The sequence below is a fragment of the Melanerpes formicivorus genome, unplaced genomic scaffold (genome assembly GCF_026170545.1).
Source record: "Melanerpes formicivorus ecotype bairdi unplaced genomic scaffold, bMelFor1.0.p_v2 SCAF_222, whole genome shotgun sequence".
Taxonomy (NCBI): domain Eukaryota; kingdom Metazoa; phylum Chordata; class Aves; order Piciformes; family Picidae; genus Melanerpes; species Melanerpes formicivorus.
In genome coordinates this window covers 385,705-403,725 of record NW_027142574.1, presented here as the reverse complement: position 1 = coordinate 403,725, position 18,021 = coordinate 385,705, and the positions used below count along the sequence as shown (strand labels likewise).

General features: G+C 52.1%; 1 protein-coding gene and 1 long non-coding RNA gene across 3 annotated transcripts; both read right to left on the bottom strand.

Annotated features, from left to right (window-relative positions):
* Positions 1 to 46: 46 nt before the first annotated feature.
* Positions 47 to 6,645, bottom strand: LOC137458096 (glutamate-rich protein 3-like). 2 transcript variants are annotated; one of them, XM_068169768.1, is made up of 6 exons: positions 5,016 to 6,645; positions 4,858 to 4,933; positions 4,012 to 4,224; positions 3,722 to 3,902; positions 2,057 to 2,159; positions 47 to 1,512 (listed from the first exon to the last, which is right to left on the bottom strand). In XM_068169768.1, the coding sequence occupies exons 2-5, from the start codon at positions 4,909 to 4,911 to the stop codon at positions 2,095 to 2,097; spliced, it is 513 nt and encodes a 170-aa protein (XP_068025869.1). In that variant the 5' UTR covers positions 4,912 to 4,933; positions 5,016 to 6,645; the 3' UTR covers positions 47 to 1,512; positions 2,057 to 2,094. The 2 variants fall into 2 exon arrangements, with proteins under 2 accessions (XP_068025869.1, XP_068025868.1); XM_068169767.1 differs by having other exon boundaries at positions 4,858 to 4,920.
* Positions 6,646 to 14,294: 7,649 nt separating this feature from the next.
* LOC137458098 (uncharacterized) lies at positions 14,295 to 18,018 on the bottom strand. Its single transcript, XR_010991568.1, has 4 exons — positions 16,453 to 18,018; positions 15,097 to 15,246; positions 14,610 to 14,711; positions 14,295 to 14,521 (listed from the first exon to the last, which is right to left on the bottom strand). It is a non-coding gene; the product is annotated as an uncharacterized lncRNA (long non-coding RNA).
* Between the last annotated feature and the right edge of the window lie 3 nt (positions 18,019 to 18,021).

Sequence of the window (18,021 nt, the reverse complement as noted above, 5' to 3'; positions counted from 1 at the left end):
CATGGCGATTTCAGGGACAGTGGGGTGGATGTGGCATGTAGGCAGGGGTGCCACCTCCCAGGAGCTTTCTGGAGTGTTCCATCTGAAAGAGCATAAATTATGTCTCTGTGAGGTGCTAGGTCCTCTAACAGCAACATCTGAGCCTGCCTCCTGTCTGCCCTTCCCTGGATGGACCTCATGGAACAGCTGGTTAAGGAAGGAGAAGACATCATGGCAGGCTCCTGCATAAGAAATAGGCCAGGCTGATCCTCTCTTGCCCCCTGAGAGGGGCAAAAGGATGACACTCACACAAATGGATTGCAAAAGTGGTGGGAAGTTTAAGTGGAAAAGCAGCAAGTGTTTAGAAGATAGAAAGCACAGAGAGAAAAGAATCCCAAGGAAGGATAGGGAGAGAAGGGGGAAAAGGCGGGAAAAGGGGGGAAAGAAAAAATTACCCAGGTTGGAAAAGACCTCTGAGATCATCAAGTGCACCAGTGGTGCAGGCCTGTGGTGCAGGCCTGTGGTGCAGCTATAGCACAGCAAAGTGTAGCAGCAGAAGAGACAGGAAAGGCAGAAGTGCGTAGCAAGGGAACTGCTACAACTTCTATCAACTGGCAGTGCCTCGTTGGCATGGCTTCCTTGGTTCCCATCGCAGCAGTACAGATTAGTGCTCCAACTACTCATGACACGCAAGGTTTGGTGATGCAGGTGCATGTCCTGTTGTCCCAAGAGAACTTTCCATCTGTAGAGCTACCAGTGCCTTGGTTTAGTTCCATGCTGCAGGCACAGCACTCTTCTGCTCCACTGCTAGCTGGCTCTGCATTTCTGCTGAGCATGGCCTACCACCATGTCAGGCTCTAGGCCTGCACTGCCAGATTGCTCACCCTGCTCGTCGCTGGCAGTGCCACAACTGACAGCAGCAACCCCCCAAAGGCCTGCTCCTCTTGCCTCCATTCCCAATTGGAACACACAGCCAGGGGCTCTCCTTGCAGGGGCTGAGCATCTGCAGCCCCCAGCTGCTAGGGCTGGGCACTGTGGCCTGCCTGGCTCTTGGGGTGGAGGGAGCCAAACAGGAGCCTGCCAGCCAGTGCTGGGCTGGGCCAGCCTTACCCCAAGCCCCTCTCCTGCCATCTCAGCACAGACCCCCAGGCTCCCAGAGTGACTCCTGACAGACACCTGCAACAGTAAAGGCTTTATTCACTGACAAACATCTCACACCCCTTCCATGTTAACCACCTCCAGCCACAGTGCCACGTCCCAGCACTGCAGAGGAGAGCTGGCACCTGCAGGCTCCTTTCCCTGACAATCTCCTTCAGTCCAAGGAGACAAATGGTTGTGGTGCTCCCATTTCTCTGGCATCTTCTCCTGCCTCGCTGCTCTGCCCAGGGGCAGCTTCCTCCACCTGCAGCACAGCCACCACATCTTCCTTGGGCAGCAAACCTCCCAGCAGTGCCATTTCTTCTCCAGCCTCCTCGGTGCCTGCTGCCTTCCGCTCCTCAGGTGTTCTCCTTCCCTCTGCCAGGAGAGCTCCATCTGCTCCCAGCAAAAAATAACCAGAGCATTACCAGAGCCTTCTCTTCTACTGCTCCTCCACCTGCTGCCATCCTCCTTCTGCACTCTTGGCCCTTCACTGTGCCCCACTCCCCTCTTGCCTTCCCATCCTCCTCTGGCTCCCAAACCTTCTTTACTCATTTTCTTGCCTCTCACTCTGATGCTTGCCCCAAAGGAGCCTCAGTGATCTTCTTGCCTGCACACAGGCAGCACCACAGATCTCACACAAGAGCTGTCTTGAGAGAGGACACCCCAGGCCATGCACTGCAGGCCCACAATCCCACACCAGAAGGTGTCTTTCTCTCTCCCATTTTTCCTCCCCTGCCTGTGCTCTGGAATACTGGACCACTTTTCTCACTGCCTTCCTGTCTCTCTGTGCTCTCATCATCAGACACTTTTCCCCTTTCTCCTTCTCTCAACTCCTCTCCAGTCTCTGTTTTGTCCTCACTCTCTTCAGCACTTGCTAAGATGACCAACACTGCAGCTCTGCTTGACTTCTGCTCAGCACTGCCTTGACTTGGCTCACCCTGCACTCCATCTCCCAAGGGCTCCACAGGCTTTCCCTCATGGCTCTCCTCTACTTTCTTCTTGGGGATGGCTTTTGGTCCAGACTGGAGTCAACATCACACCTGTGAAAGAAGATGGGGAATGGGAAGTGCCACATTTCTCACTGCTGGGAAAGGCAGCAGACCCAGGGAGCTCTTCAGCTCATTGCCAGCATTGAAACCAGGCTCCTGCCTCTGCATTGCCCCTCAGACCATGAGAGGACTGAGAACAACTCAGAGAAGCACCTTGACATTCTCAAGTGCTGCACTTCTTCCTTCAGGAAGGATTGCACTGTCCATGCTTAAAGGAGGCAAGTGAAGCACAAACAGAGTAAAATCCAAACCAGCAAGTGTCCATCAGCTTCAAGCTACACCAAGCATCACCTGTGAAGAGCACTGGCACAACTCCAGGCCAATTCCTCTTGTCCTATCACATCATACCAGAGAGAAGTGACCAAGCCCCACCTCACTCCTGCCTCCTTCAGGATCACAGAATTGTCAGGGCTGGAAGGGACCTCAAGGCTCAGCCAGTTCCAACCCCCATGCCATGGCCAGGGACACCTCACACTACAGCAGGTTGCTCACAGCCACAGCCAGCCTGGCTGCAAACACCTCCAGGCAGGAGGCTTCCACCACCTCCCTGGGCAACCTGTGCCAGGCTCTCACCACCCTCCTGGGGAACAACTTCTTCCTCACATCCTGTCTGAATCTACCCATTTCCAGTTTTGTTCCATCCCTCCCAGTCCTATCACTACCCAACCCCCTAAAAAAAACCCTTTCCAGCTTTCTTGTAGCCCCCTTCAGAGACTGGAAGGCCACAATGAGGTCTCCTCAGAGCCTCCTCTTCTCCAGACTGAACAGCCCCAACTCCCTCAGTCTGGCCTCAGAGCAGAGCAGCTCCAGCCCTCTGCTCATCCTCGTGGCCCTTCTCTGGACACCTTCCAGCACCTCCAGATCCTTCCTGTAATAGAGGCTCCAGACCTGGACACAGTACTCCAGGTGGGCTCTCACCCCACCTAGGTGGTATAGGGAGCAATGAAGTCTCCCCTCAGCCTCCTCTTCTCCAGACTAAACAACCCCAGTTCTCTCAGCTGCTCCTCACCAGACCTGCTCTCCACCAGCTCTGCTGTGGGCCTGTGAAAGCCAAGCTCACTTGTGCACATTTCAAGAGGTGCTGAGAAACAGACCAGGTGCTACAGAGCTGGGCTTGCTTAGCCTGGTGAAGAAGAGGCTCAGGGGAGACCTTCTTGCCATCTACAACACCCTGCAGCGAAGTTGTAGCCAGGTGGGGGTTGGTCTCTTCTCCCAGGCACCCAGCACCAGAACAAGAGGACACAGTCTCAAGCTGTGCCAGGGGAGGTTTAGGCTGGAGGTGAGGAAGAAATTCTTCCCAGAGAGAGTTGTTAGCCATTGGGATGTGCTGCCCAGGGAGGTGGTGGAGTCCCCATCCCTGGAGGCGTTCAAGAGGGGATTGGATGTGGCACTTGGTCATGAGGTCTGGGCTGACAGCTTGGACTTGAGGATCTTTGAGGTCTTTTTCAACCTTGTTGTTGAAGTCATTTCACTGCCACAGCACTGGTTTAGCCCCCAGAAAACCAAGAGATAAAGAAAGATGCTGCCAGGATGAACTTTCTGACCACCCTTACCTTTCTCCAGTAGCATGCCTGTGTACACACAGAGGTTTCTTCCTCCACAGTACTGCTGATACACTCTGATTTCATCCCTGTGCTGGGTGTCAGGGTGAGCCAAGTGCAGCTTCTTCCCCAGGAAGACCATGGTGACACACACGTTGGGGTGTACTGAGGGCCTGTGGAGTCCTCCAGAGCTCTGCAGCAGGAAACACACAGAAAGTGCATGCAGCTTGCAGCTGGACACAAAGACCAGGGCTGTGCACACAGAATACAGAATTAAGCAGCAGCAGGCACAGAGAGCTCACCTTTGTGGAAAGCTGCCCATCTGGGGCTGTGATGGGACGGACCTGCCTCCATCTGGGCATCCCATTTCTCAATGCAGCTGCACTTTTGGGCTCTTTTGGCCCAGGAGGATGTGGCACTGGCATCAGAGAGTCACCACCCAGAGGGAGCTGAGGCAGGCATCTAGCAGTCACATTTTCCTTTGCCTTCATAGGTCTCACCCCAATCCTCTCCCCCTGCACAAAGAGGGTAACAGGTTAAAGAGTGTTGCCTGTCCTAGGCGCGGCGACCTGGTGCAGGAACGGCACGGCGGCCAACCCCAGGCCGCTCGGTCCATCAGCTCGCAGACACCAATGTGCTGGACGGCAAATGGCCTTTGCTAGCGCACGACGCTGCACTATATAACTGAGGTGTGCGTCACTGCCGGCTGCTGGCACCGTGAGCTGAAGGCTATTGGCTAGCAGGGGAGGGGCCCTAGCTTCCCGTACAGCGCCAGAGCTTCCGCCCGCTGGGTCCTAGCGACCTACAATTCCCCCTCCCTATGCATAAGCAAATTAGCTAAAGTATAACAATCCTGAGAAATGTAACAATTTTGAAAGTATCCATCATAAACTTGAATAAAAAATGTAAGGCAGAGCGAACAGGTGGAAATTAGGGAGATAACAACAGGGTGTAGCTTGAGGTAACTAAGGATAACTGGGGATAACGCTGGGGAAATACTTTCTTGAAGCAGTTGCTGGTGTTCTACCAACATCATGGGAACATTCTTTAGCCGGCTCAAGGCATCACAGCCCCCCTCTGCGGAGGCTATTTTCCCATTCTCTGGATTCTGCCAGTGCGGAACTCCCAGGCTTGGACAGGACACTTGCCAGCTCGTCATCTTCTCTTGCCACCGGGGGATATGAGTCACAGGGGTGTCCCATGATCCGCTCCTGTGAACAGAAACTGCCACATCACTGTTTTAGCCCCCAAAAAACCAAGAGATAAAGAAAGATGCTGCCAGGATGAACTTTCTGACCACCCTTACCTTTCTCCAGTAGCATGCCTGTGTACACACAAAGGTTTCCTCCTCCACAGTGCTGCTGATACACTTTGATCTCATCCCTGTGCTGGGTGTCAGGGTGAGCCAAGTGCAGATTCTTCCCTAGGAAGACCATGGTGACAAGCACATTGGTGTGTACTGAGGGCCTGTGGAGTCCTCCAGAGCTCTGCAGCAGGAAACACACAGAAAGTGCATGCAGCTTGCAGCTGGACACAAAGACCAGGGCTGTGCACACAGAATACAGAATTAAGCAGCAGCAGGCACAGAGAGCTCACCTTGGTGGAAAGCTGCCCATCTGGGGCTGTGATGGGACCAACCTGCCTCCATCTGGGCATCCCATGGCTCACTGCAGCTCGAGCAGAAGGGACTCACAGGAAGGCTGGGGAGGGGCTGTTGAGAAGGGCCCGTGTCTCCCATCCTCCAATTTCCAGATCCCTTTTTCATCTTTCCTTCCCCCTATCTTTTCAAGTGCTTGTTCCTCTGTAGGAGTGAATACTGGTGATTCCTCCTGTTCATCTGATGCTGTTCCTTGTATATGGAGGACACGCTCCTCTCCTCCTTCTGCTACTTGCTTAGCTTCACTGTCAGCTAAGTTGTTCCCTCTAATGATTAACGAAGTTCCCTTTTGATGTCCTTTTACATGAACCACCGCTATTTCTTCTGGTAGTTTCAATGCCTCCAAGACTTCCCTGATTAGGGCTTCATGAATCAAATTTTTCCCTTTTGAATTTAACATCCCCCTTTCTTCCCAAATTTTTCCAAATGTATGAACTATTCCAAAAGCATACTTAGAGTCTGTATAAATGGTTCCCACTTTATCCATTAAAAGGTGCAAAGCCCGATTCAGTGCATATAACTCACGGGTCTGAGCTGACCAACGGGAGGGTAATTTCCCTTTGTCAATCGTTTCCAAGCTTAGCCCATCAACCACTGCATATCCTGACAAGCATTTCCCATTTACACACCGAGAGGACCCATCCACCAAATATTTCTCCCCTTCTGGTAATTCCTGTTCCAATAAATCTTCCCTTATTTTAGTCTGGTATTGAATAACCTCCAGACAGGCGTGTACTGAAGCTTCAGTAAGCTCCCCGTATAAAAATTGAGCTGGGTTTAGGCTTTGGCTAGTGGAGATTGTTAGATCTGGACCATCAATCAAGGTTGCTTCAGATTTTAAAATCCTAGAATCAGTTAGCCATTTTTCTGCTTTTTGGTTCAGTGTATTTCTCACTGAATGGGGAGTATATACTTCCAGTTTTCCTCCTAGTGTTAATTTTCTACTTTCTTCCACCATGAGTGCTGTGGCTGCCACTGCTTGAATGCATGCCGGCCAACCTCGGCTTACAGGATCTAATAACTTGGATAAGTAGGCTACTGGTTTACGTGACCCTCCCCATTCTTGAGTCAGAACTCCATAGGCCACCCCTCCTTCCACATTAACAAAGAGTTGGAATGGCATATCCAGGGAAGGGAGGCTCAAAACTGGAGCAGTAGTCAAAGCCTTTTTAATTGCTTCAAATTTCTCCTCATCTTCCCCTGTCCAAACAAAGTTATCATCTCCTACTAATTTTTCATGTAAAAACTTGACTAATTGGCTATATCTCTCAATCCCTAATCTACAATATCCTAGTAACCCTAATAATCTTCTGACTTGTTTCTTCCCTTCTGCTCTTTCAGGATCTGTCTTCCTGGCTCCATTACTTAACCATAGTCCTAAATATTTAACTGCAGGTTCCACAAATTGTAATTTGCTTTTAGAAACCCTTAATCCCAAATTTCCCAGGAAATTCAAGAGCTTTATGGTGGTCCTTCTAACTTCAACTGCCCCTTCTCCTGAAATTAATCAATCATCTACATATTGTGTGATTAAAACATCCTTTTCCTGTGGAAATGACAATAACAATTTTTCCAGGTTTTGACCAAACAGACTGGGAGGTTCTGTAAAGCCTTGGGGCAATCTGGTCCACCTCAATTGTTGCTTTCTCCTGGTGACTGGATCTTCCCATTCAAAGGCAAAGATGTCTCTGCTGTTTTCAGCTAATGGGCAGGCCCAGAAGGCATCTTTAAGATCTATTACGCTATACCATTTATGATTTGGAGGTATGTGACTCAACAATGTGTAAGGCTTAGAAACTACAGGAAACCGAGTCACAGTTCTCTTATTGACCTCCCGCAGGTCTTGCACCGACCTGTAAGTTCCATCCTCTTTCTTTACTGGTAGTATGGGGGTGTTATGTGGGGACATACAAGGTTCCAAGGTCCCCTCTTTAAGGAGGCGGTCTATAACTGGCTTTAATCCCTCTCTCCCTTCTTTAGATATGGGATCCTGTTTTACTCTGGTAGGACGTTCTGGTTGCTCTATAGTTACTTGTATAGGTTCAGTATCTAAGCTCCCTGTATTTTCTTCACTGGCCCAGACTTCTGGGTTAATCCCTGCCTCATCCTCAGTGTTTAATTGTAATATTCTGACCCTCATCTGCCCCTCTTCTGGAACTACCCCTATGCCCAACTGAACTTGGAAGTCTCTCCCTAGTAAATTACATCCTGCGCTTGGCACTACCAAAATATCTCCTACCCCAATTCTAGCCTCAGTTTCTAATTTAACATCCTTAACTACAGGGGCTTTAAACCCTTCCCCCTTTGCCCCTAAAACCTTTACAGTATTTTGGCTCTCCACACACCCTTCAGGAACCTTGGTAACACAAGTACCTTCAGCTCCTGTATCTACTAAAAAGTCTAACATTTCTTCCTGGGGTCCTACTTTTAATTTTATCAAGGGCTCCTGTTGGTATTTTTGCCCCAGGTAAAAGAGCCCCTGACACCCCTATTGCTGATCTTCCTCAAAAACTTTAAGATCTCTCTTCCTCATTTGACAATCTCGTTTAAAATGTTCAATTTTCCCACAAGAATAACATTCAGTACCCTTACTTCCAGTTTGAGCATTCCCCAGGTCCCAGTGAGGCCTGGGGGTTTTATCCCTCTTAGGTCGAGGAGGTGGAGGGTGGGAGAATTGTGTTTTCTTCTCAGGTTTCCCCACCTGACCTGCTTCCCTCACGCTGGCTACCATAATTTTGGCCTTAGCTTTTGCTTTTTCCTCATCTCTACGCACATACACCTTCTGCGCTTCCCTCAGGAACTCTTGAAGTCCTCTATCTTGCCAATCTTCTAGTTTTTCCAATTTTTTTCTAATATCTGGCCAGGAATCAATGACAAAATTTACCTTTAACACTATCTGGCCATCCGGACTGCTGGGATCTATTCTTGACTATTGCTGTCTATTTCTCCTAACCTCTCGAGCCAATCAGTAGGGGTTTCCTCCCTTCCCTCTTGACTATCAAATGCTTTTTCTGTATTTTGCCCCCTGGGTATTGCTTCCTTTATGCCTCTAATAACCAAGGTTCGATATTCATTCATGTTTTGTCTGCCCCTATCATCATTATGGTTCCAATTAGGAGAAGCTAGGGGCATCTTTTGATCACCGGGAGGTCCCTGCTGATTTTCCCTTTCCCAAACTCTCATTCCAGCTGTTCTGATCATCTGTCTTTCCTCTGAAGTAAAAAGGATTCCCATGATTGATTGCATTTCTTCCCACGTGTAAATATTTGGCCCCAAAACTTGATCAAATTGTTCTGCTACTCCAATTGGGTCTTCCAGGAGACCTTTTAATTCCTTCGTCAAGTTTCTCACCTCAGTAGAAGTGAGAGGGGCATTTACATATCCAATTCCCCCATTCGCTCCCCCCAGGGGCACCTCTCTCAAAGGATATAATGGCACTCCTTCATGTGGATTGTCTGAGTCAGTAGACTCTTCCTCTAAAACCATGACATTTGCCTGTCTTCTAGTTTGCCTACCTCCTCTCCTTTGGCGGATGGATTTGCTAGTGTGTCCCTCTGCAAGGGGGGCGGGGGCCGTTGCTGCCGAGGGAAGGGGAGCTGCAGGGAGGAAGGGGGATGTAGGGAGGACGGGGGCTGTAGGGAGGACGAGGGCTGCAGGTACTGCAGGGTTATAAGGTGGGGGTAAGTGATTCAGTGGTTTCCACTTTTCAGGTTCTGGCTCTTCCTCTTCCTCCACCTTAAAAACTGTGACTGCCGCTGCTGACCAGACGCTGCCTTTCCAGCGAGCGGCATATTCACTCTCCTCCTGATTAAAAGGCTCCTTACTGCTAACATAAAGGTTGAGAGCCTGACAGATCCATCCTTCCCAGGACCCATATTGGGGCCAAAATAAACTGTCTGATCTGATCTTCTCTCTAGCCCATTTCTCCATCCAATAATATATCATTGGTCCTTGATCTTTATCCCGCGTATTAGGATTCTCTTCCCAATACGCTAATTGCAACCCCAGAGGGCTGTCCGGGGGTATATCCCTGGGTACCCTTTTGCTCCCATTTTTCCCGGGGCTGGTCTGTTTACCCGACCCCTGCCCCATTGCCCGAGGTCCACGCTCTCCGTCCCCAACCGCTTCGTCCCTTCACTGGCCAAGTCCCTCGCGAGAGCTTGGAAACGCAGTTAGAAGAACTCCACAATCACTTCGTGAGACTGGACTGTCCAGCTCACGTCTCATGCACACGCTCTCACTGACCTCAATGCCCGCCCAACCGCACAATCCTTACAGCCCTTTCCTTGCCCGGGTCTTTGTGCACTAGAATTACAGGCAGTCGTGACAGTTGGGAGCTCCTTCCCTTGCCTTTCTCTTACAACTTTTGGCTGAATCTACCCGTGTTCCGAGAGGCTTCCAGGGTCCTTCTTCCGGGCCGCCGCAATCGGCGGGGGCGCCCCCCCTTCCGAAGGGTCCGTGAAGTCGTCGCAGGCAGGGTAATCACGTCGGGGTCACCAAATTGTGAGAAACGAACTCACTGCTGAAAATTTATAACCAGTTTATTATCAAATAAAGGCAACACAGCGCTGGGCGCAGAGCGAGTTTGCTAGAGGCGCACCCCAACACCACGAGGTTAACTTAAATAGACAGCAAACATACATATTCATATATTAAAACAGACATATTCATATAGTCCCCAACACACTCCCACCCCTCTCCATCAAGACTGAGACAAAACCTGCACTCTTGACCTGGCCAGTCTTCAGACATGTTGGCACCTCACCTTTCTTCCCCCATACCACAAACAATACAGACCATCAGCCCAACATTCCAGCCCAACGATCCAGGCCAACTATCGAGCCCCACAGTGCCCAGTAATTCCCCTTGCGAAAGCCAAATATCATAACCAGTTTATCACAGGGGCAATGGTCTGAAAGTGGAGCAGGGCAGGTTTAGATGGGACATCAGGAGGGAGTTCTTTACAATGAGGGTGCTGAGACACTGCAACAGGCTGCCCAGGGAGGTGCCTGAGGACCCATGCCTGGAGGCATTCAAGAGCAGACTCGATGTGGCCCTGGGCAGCCTGCTCTAGTTGGAGCTGTCCCTGCTGACTGCAGGGGCTTGGACAAGATGACTTGGAGGGTCCCTTCCCACTCAGTGCCCCAGCCTGGCTGCAGACAGGACTCACCTCCTGGGGACCGTGGCTGCTCTGGCCCCCGAGGGTGTCTGGCGGGGCGCCCGGGCTGGCTGCGGCGGCGCTCTGCCTGCTGGGCTCCCTGTGCCGTGAAGCACTCCCTGCACTCTCCAGCACAGCCCCTGCCCCTCCCTCTCTCACGGTTTGATGGAGGCCTGGCTCTTCTCCCTCAGCTTTTGCAACCCAAATGATTCTGACTCACTCCATGATTCCACAGACAGCAGCAGGCAGAGAGAGCTCACCTTTGAGGAAAGCTGCCCATCTGGGGCTGTGATGGGACGGACCTGCCTCCATCTGGGCATCCCATGTCTCACTGCAGCTGCACTTTTGGGCTCTTTTGGCCCGGGGGGATGTGGCACAGGCATCACACAGTCACCACCCAGAGGGAGGTGAGGCAGGCATCTACCAGTCCCAATCTCCTCGGCCTTCACAGCTCTCACCCCAATCCTCTCCCCCTGCACAAAGAGGGTAACAGGTTCAAGAGGCTTGGCAAAACCAGCTCCCAAGCACTTTGACCTAAGCACCCTCTGGCTGCTGCTCACACTGAGGCACACACACAGGCTTCTAGAACAAGTCTGAGCAGCCATCATATTCTTGGAGCAAGGGAGGTGATCAGCACCACACAGAGCCAATGCCCAGCAAAAGGGAACAATTCATGCAGGCTCTGCCAGCCAGGGGCAGCAGGTCAAGGTCCATTCCAAAATCCTCCAGTCCCATGGAACTCCCAGCAAAGGGCCAGCTCTGTGTGCTCACACTGCAGCACTTGGAGCCTGTGCTGAGACTCACCAGGTGTGACTGGCCAGCAGGCTCTCCAGGCACTGAAAGATGGAGACCATGGCGATTTCTTGGGCAATGGGGTGGATGTGGCATGTAGGCAGGGGTGCCACCTCCCACGAGCTTTCTGGAGTGTTCCATCTGAAAGAGCATAAATTATGTCTCTGTGAGGTGCTAGGTCCTCTAACAGCAACATCTGAGCCTGCCTCCTGTCTGCCCTTCCCTGGATGGACCTCATGGAACAGCTGGTTAAGGAAGGAGAAGACATCATGGCAGGCTCCTGCTAAGGAAATAGGCCAGGCTGATCCTCTCTTGCCCCCTGAGAGGGGCAAAAGGATGACACTCACACAAATGGATTGCAAAAGTGATGGGAAGTTTAAGTGGAAAAGCAGCAAGTGTTTAGAAGATACAAAGCACAGAGAGAAAAGAATCCCAAGGAAGGATAGGGAGAGAAGGGGGAAAAGGCGGGAAAAGGGGGGAAAGAAAAAATTACCCAGGTTGGAAAAGACCTCTGAGATCATCAAGTGCACCAGTGGTGCAGGCCTGTGGTGCAGGCCTGTGGTGCAGCTATAGCACAGCAAAGTGTAGCAGCAGAAGAGACAGGAAAGGCAGAAGTGCGTAGCAAGGGAACTGCTACAACTTCTATCAACTGGCAGTGCCTCGTTGGCATGGCTTCCTTGGTTCCCATCGCAGCAGTACAGATTAGTGCTCCAACTACTCATGACACGCAAGGTTTGGTGATGCAGGTGCATGTCCTGTTGTCCCAAGAGAACTTTCCATCTGTAGAGCTACCAGTGCCTTGGTTTAGTTCCATGCTGCAGGCACAGCACTCTTCTGCTCCACTGCTAGCTGGCTCTGCATTTCTGCTGAGCATGGCCTACCACCATGTCAGGCTCTAGGCCTGCACTGCCAGATTGCTCACCCTGCTCGTCGCTGGCAGTGCCACAACTGACAGCAGCAACCCCCCAAAGGCCTGCTCCTCTTGCCTCCATTCCCAATTGCAACACACAGCCAGGGGCTCTCCTTGCAGGGGCTGAGCATCTGCAGCCCCCAGCTGCTAGGGCTGGGCACTGTGGCCTGCCTGGCTCTTGGGGAGCCCTTGGGGTGGAGGGAGCCAAACAGGAGCCTGCCAGCCACTGCTGGGCTGGGCCAGCCTTACCCCAAGCCCCTCTCCTGCCATCTCAGCACAGACCCCCAGGCTCCCAGAGTGACTCCTGACAGACACCTGCAACAGTAAAGGCTTTATTCACTGACAAACATGTCACACCCCTTCCATGTTAACCACCTCCAGCCACAGTGCCAAGTCCCAGCACTGCAGAGGAGAGCTGGCACCTGCAGGCTCCTTTCCCTGACAATCTCCTTCAGTCCAAGGAGACAAATGGTTGTGGTGCTCCCATTTCTCTGGCATCTTCTCCTGCCTCGCTGCTCTGCCCAGGGGCAGCTTCCTCCACCTGCAGCACAGCCACCACATCTTCCTTGGGCAGCAAACCTCCCAGCAGTGCCATTTCTTCTCCAGCCTCCTCGGTGCCTGCTGCCTTCTGCTCCTCAGGTGTTCTCCTTCCCTCTGCCAGGAGAGCTCCATCTGCTCCCAGCAAAAAATAACCAGAGCATTACTTTGTGAGAGCAGAGTCAGTGCTGAGGCTCTTGAGCTGTCCTTAAAGATCCTAACAGCACCAGAACAAGAGCACACTGTCTCAACTGCAGTCCTCTCCAGCCAGCCACTTCCCATCCAGGAACCAGCTGCTCCTGCCAATATCCTCAGCTGCAAAGTAGCAAATATTAACTTCAGGGTTATGGCGGCTTGGGGTTAACTGCAGCACTTTCACCCCAGCTACTCAGGCAGGCAGAGCAGAACTGCTTCTGCTTGCCAACAGCTCACACTTGAGAGATTCTTTGGCTGTCTTTTGAACTGGAAAGTGCACAAGGCTGTCAGTAAAAGCTTTTATTCCAAGTAAATGATGTGACAAATGATGAACAAGATTAATGTTGTGGCTACAGAATGCACATAGTTCTATCCTAGGGGCACACACATGGCCAGCTCTATCTGTATGTGCTTACAAACCAGGTGGCACTACCTGCAGTGGCCTCCCTCTCACTTCACATTGAGCACAAGATCAAGATATTCGTTTCCCCGCACCTCAAAGCCACACCAGCAGACACATCAGACAAAAAAGCAGCTGCCAAAATCACTTGAAAGTATATGCAACCCTGATCATCAGCAAATGTTGGTCATTAATGTAATTAATTCACCTGAGGTGGCCTTTGCTGTCACTGTCACACCTGATCCAAGGATGCTTGGTAACACCCATTCGATGAATGGTGGAAGCAAAGGTGCAGCTACAGCAGCCACAAAGCAAATGGCAAAGGACTTCATGGAAGCAGCACCATCTTCCCTCGAGCACCACTGCAGTGAATGATGTCTTCATGAGCCTTCACCACCTTCTCCAGGGGATATTCAGAGCCCACAGCTGGTTTCAGCCAGCCAGCCTCTATGCCATCAGACTGCCGTGGCACACTCACGCCTCTCCTGCGTGCAATCAAGGCAACATTTACCACACTGTAGAGCAGCACTGGCTACTTGTGCCAAGTGTTAAACCAAATTTCACCACCCAAAATGGTTTTATCATGTTAAGAAAGAATAGAATAGAATTAACCAGGTTAGAGAAGACCTCAGAGATCATTGAGTTCAACCTCTCACCCCACACCATCTAATCAACTCAACCACGGCACCAAGTGCCTCAGCCAGGCTCTTCCTAAACCCCTCCAGGGATGGGGACTCCACCACCTCCCTGGGCAGCACATTCCAGTGGCCAATCTCTCTTGCTGGGAAGAATTTCTTCCTAACCTCCAGCCTAAACCTCCCCTGGTGCAGCTTGAGACTGTGTCCTCTTGTTCTGGTGCAGCTTGCCTGGGAGAAGAGACCAAGGCCCACCTGGCTACAACCTCCCTTCAGGGAGTTGTAGACAGCAATAAGGTTCTCCCCTGAGCCTCTTTCCTTACAGTGAAATTCTGCAGTCACCCCTGCAAATGATTCTACAGGATTCTAACAGGAAACAGAGAGGTGTTGGCATCCCAACAAAACATTCTTTACAACAAACAGGCTTCTTACCTCAGTTGCAAGAAACAGACCAACTCCAATGATGCTGGACTCTTTACTCATGGTGTCCCTTGGATTGATCTCAATGGGACCTCTGCAGCCCACAATCTGTTACAAAGGAGTTGAGAGAGAAGCTCTACTGGCTGAATTGTGTCACTAAATGCACAAGGTGAAGTCAGTGACAGCAAGTGCTCACCATCACCCTTCCTCCACAGGACAGCAGCTGCAAGTCAGTAGCCAGGTTGACGTTGGAGAGCATTTCTATGATGCTATCAACTCCTTCCATTCCTGTGTATTCCTGCAGAGGACACAGCAGGCTGTAAAACCACCCCAGTTAGTGCTTGGGTTCCACTCTATTTCATGTGCTACAGATAATGGACATCTCTACAGCCTACATTTTAAATGCACCTTTGTGCAAGGCTGACAGCTAAGCAGTTTAATTTCAGCAGATTTTTGATGTGCTGACTGATGCTGTCTTGCTGGGATGCAAGAGCTTCTAAATCACAGATGCCACTGCCTGTGCAGAAGGCTCAGCTTCTCCCAGCCTGGAAAAGCTTTTCCTTGTGTGAGAATGAAAGAGGCAGGGCATTATTGCTCCTGCATAAATCTGCTCTAAAACCCTTCCACAACCACCTGTTCTGTTAGTAAGAAAAACACTTCACCTAGCCTAGGTGCATGCTTACCTTGATTTTATTGATGTACTTAGCCTCCCTGTGGTTAAATGCTTGGTGGGCACCGTTCCTCAGAAGCGTGTTCATGCCTTGTTCAGTTCCTGCTGTACCCAAACCCTTTAAACCACGAGCTCTGTCAATCTGACAGGTTGCTATTCCCACCTGAGGAGAAGGGGAAATGAAAAATAAAACCAAACCAAAACAAAACAGAAAAGGAGGAGGAGGAGAGAGGGAAAGAAGGAAGAGGGAGGAGAGAGGGAAAGAAGGAAGAGGGAGGAGAGAGGGAAAGAAGGAAGAGGGAGGAGAGAGGGAAAGAAGGAAGAGGGAGGAGAGAGGGCAAGAAGGGAGAGGGAGGAGAGAGGGAAAGAAGGAAGAGGGAGGAGAGAGGGAAAGAAGGAAGAGGGAGGAGAGAGGGAAAGAAGGAAGAGGGAGGAGAGAGGGAAAGAAGGAAGAGGGAGGAGAGAGGGAAAGAAAGAAGAAGGAGAAAAGGAAAGAAAGAAGGAGGAGGAGAAAGGGAAAGAAAGAAGAAGTCCTTTTTTTCCACCAGGGGAGGTTTAGGCTGGGAGCCTGTCTATCCCAAGCTGGTTTTATTGATGTCATCACTGCAGGGAACTGAGGGGCAGGGTTGCTGCTGTGCTGAGCTGCACCTGACTTTCCCCCTGCCTCTTGCAGGCTACGTGTCGGACCCCATGAGCACCATGAGGTTCCACTCCTGCAGCAGTAGTGGCAGCTTTGAAGAGAAGAGCTGAGGGCAGCAACTGTCCAGCTCCAGAGTCTCACCATCAGCCAGCAGCAAGAGTCCTCACCGTGCCAGCCTGACCCTCAGCTCCACAGTGAACAGACTGAGCTGCTGGTGGTGCCAGGTCCCCAGCCTGAGCTCTGCTCTCATGCCCTCCTCTGCTGGCCCCCTTGAGGGCTGGGGGTTTTGGTGGTGTGCAGCTGTTCTGTAACAAATGCTCTGCTCCCATCTTCACCTTTAGGAGTGTGACAAGATGAAAAATGCATCTGTTGTAGGGCCAGAGCTCCAGGCCAAGATGTCCTTAGCTTGGCCTGCACTAAGGGGCTGTCAGCTCTGACTGGTAGGTGCCAGTCAAGAGCCCATCGAGAGGAGGAGCATCCTGGAACTCCACACCACCACCCAGGCCACCTTGGAGCCTGAGCTGTTCCTGTTCCCAGCTCCTGAACCTGACCTGGTTTCTTTTGGACTTCTTCACAGTCCCAGACACATCCTGTGTCTCATTTTCAGCTCCCTAGCACAGCTGCAGCTCCTCAGGGCCCTGGGCTTTGGCTCTTTCCTGCTCACTGAGAATAAAGAGATATTTAGGTGGCCAACCTCAGCCTCCCCTTCCAGAGGTTTGTTTTCCTTACCCACTTCCTTGGAGTGTTTTTCACACAGAGCGTAAGCTTTCCTTCACACTTGGCTTTACCAAAAGCAACACAGGAGCTCCAAATCAAACTCCAAACCTCTCACATCACCCCACAGCCATGCTGCACCCATGAGCTGCCTGCAGCACAGCAGCAGGTAAGGATGGGGTGGGGGCTGGTTCCCATCCAACCTTGCCTGGGCCCATCCTGCAAAGAGAGCTGTCAGGAAGAGCCAGGAGAGACAGCAGATGAGATCAGTCTGCTCACATCCTGGGCTGCATGCATCAAGAGAAGAACAGCCAGCAGGTCGAGGGAGGTGATTCACCCCCTGTACTCCACTCTGCTGAGACCCCACCTGGAGCACCGTGTCCAGTTCTGGAGCCTCTGTTGCAGGAAGGATCTGGAGGTGCTGGAAGGTGTCCAGAGAAGGGCCACGAGGATGAGCAGAGGGCTGGAGCTGCTCTGCTCTGAGGACAGACTGAGGGAGTTGGGAGAAGAGAAGGCTCTGGCTGTTCTCCCCCAGCTTTCCCTCCCATCTGCTCAGGCCTCTCCTGCAGCCCGTCCTTGCCTGCCCCTGCCCCAGGAGCTGCCAGCTGCAGCTGGCTGGCTGGACACAGCCCCTGCCCTCCTGCAGCCAGCTCCACTCCCTCATCTCCATCTGCAGGGCTGCTCAGGGAGGCTTCTGCCACGGGCTGCTCCCCAGGGGATGTGGCTCCACACAGTCCCCCATGCCCTGGGGACATGAGCTGTGCTGTGCCCCACTCCTGCTCTGCCTTGCCCTCAGCTGACACCTCCTCTGCCACCCCTACCCCACCAGTCCCCCTCTGTCCTGTTCCTCTAACCACCTCCTGTGCCCCCACCCTGTCATCCACCCTGCCATCGGTAGCCACCGCCACCTCCTGCCCCATCTCCTGCTCTGCCAGCTCTGCCTCTCCTGCTGGCCCCTTGGCCACGGCCCCTGCCCCTGCCTGGCCACCCACCACAACGACAGCCACCAGCCCTGCCTTGCTGTGGTGGTTTAGGCTGGGTGCTGGCCCGGATGCCACTGCACAGACCACACCTGGGAGGTCCCAAGGGGTGGGCCCAGCCCAGGGGGTGGTCACAGGAGACCAGGTATTGCATTCCCATAATGCCCTGCTCCCCTGTAAAATGTCCATGCGGGGTCTTCACTTCCTCTTTCCTCCCCTGCTGCTGCCTCGGTAAAATGGCGTGAGCCGCCTCCCTTGGGCCTGCCCAGGCCCAAGGCTGTGTTGGGGGGGGAAGAAAGAGCCCTGGGGGGTGTGGGTGTACCCCCAGGTGGGGATGGGATGTTCTTGGGCATGCTCTGGGATTTCTCTCTTTGTCACAGCGCTTGTGGCTCTCTGCAAAGCTTTCAGTGTTGTTTGTTTATTGTTTGTCTATTTACACTTTCCATCACTTTTCCAAGCCCTTTCTCTGAGTTGTTCTTTCTGCCCGGGGTGGGGAGGGGATCTGCCCCCAACCCATTACACTTGCTCACACACAGCCCCGGGACAGACAGCCATGCTCCATCCACCACCCCCTCCGCCACGGCGCCCTCTGCCCCCGCCTCCT

Bases quoted from the DNA above. Each gene is read 5' to 3' on its own strand.
- LOC137458096 (XM_068169767.1), bottom strand. From the start codon at position 5,090: ATGAGATCAAAGTGTATCAGCAGCACTGTGGAGGAGGAAACCTTTGTG. The intron at 4,225-4,857 runs GCAAGTGTCCTG...CTCTTTGTGCAG, and splicing joins CAAGAGAAGATGACGAGCTG to GGGGAGAGGATTGGGGTGAG. The intron at 3,903-4,011 runs GTGAGCTCTCTG...TTCCTGCTGCAG, and splicing joins ATGGGCAGCTTTCCACAAAG to AGCTCTGGAGGACTCCACAG.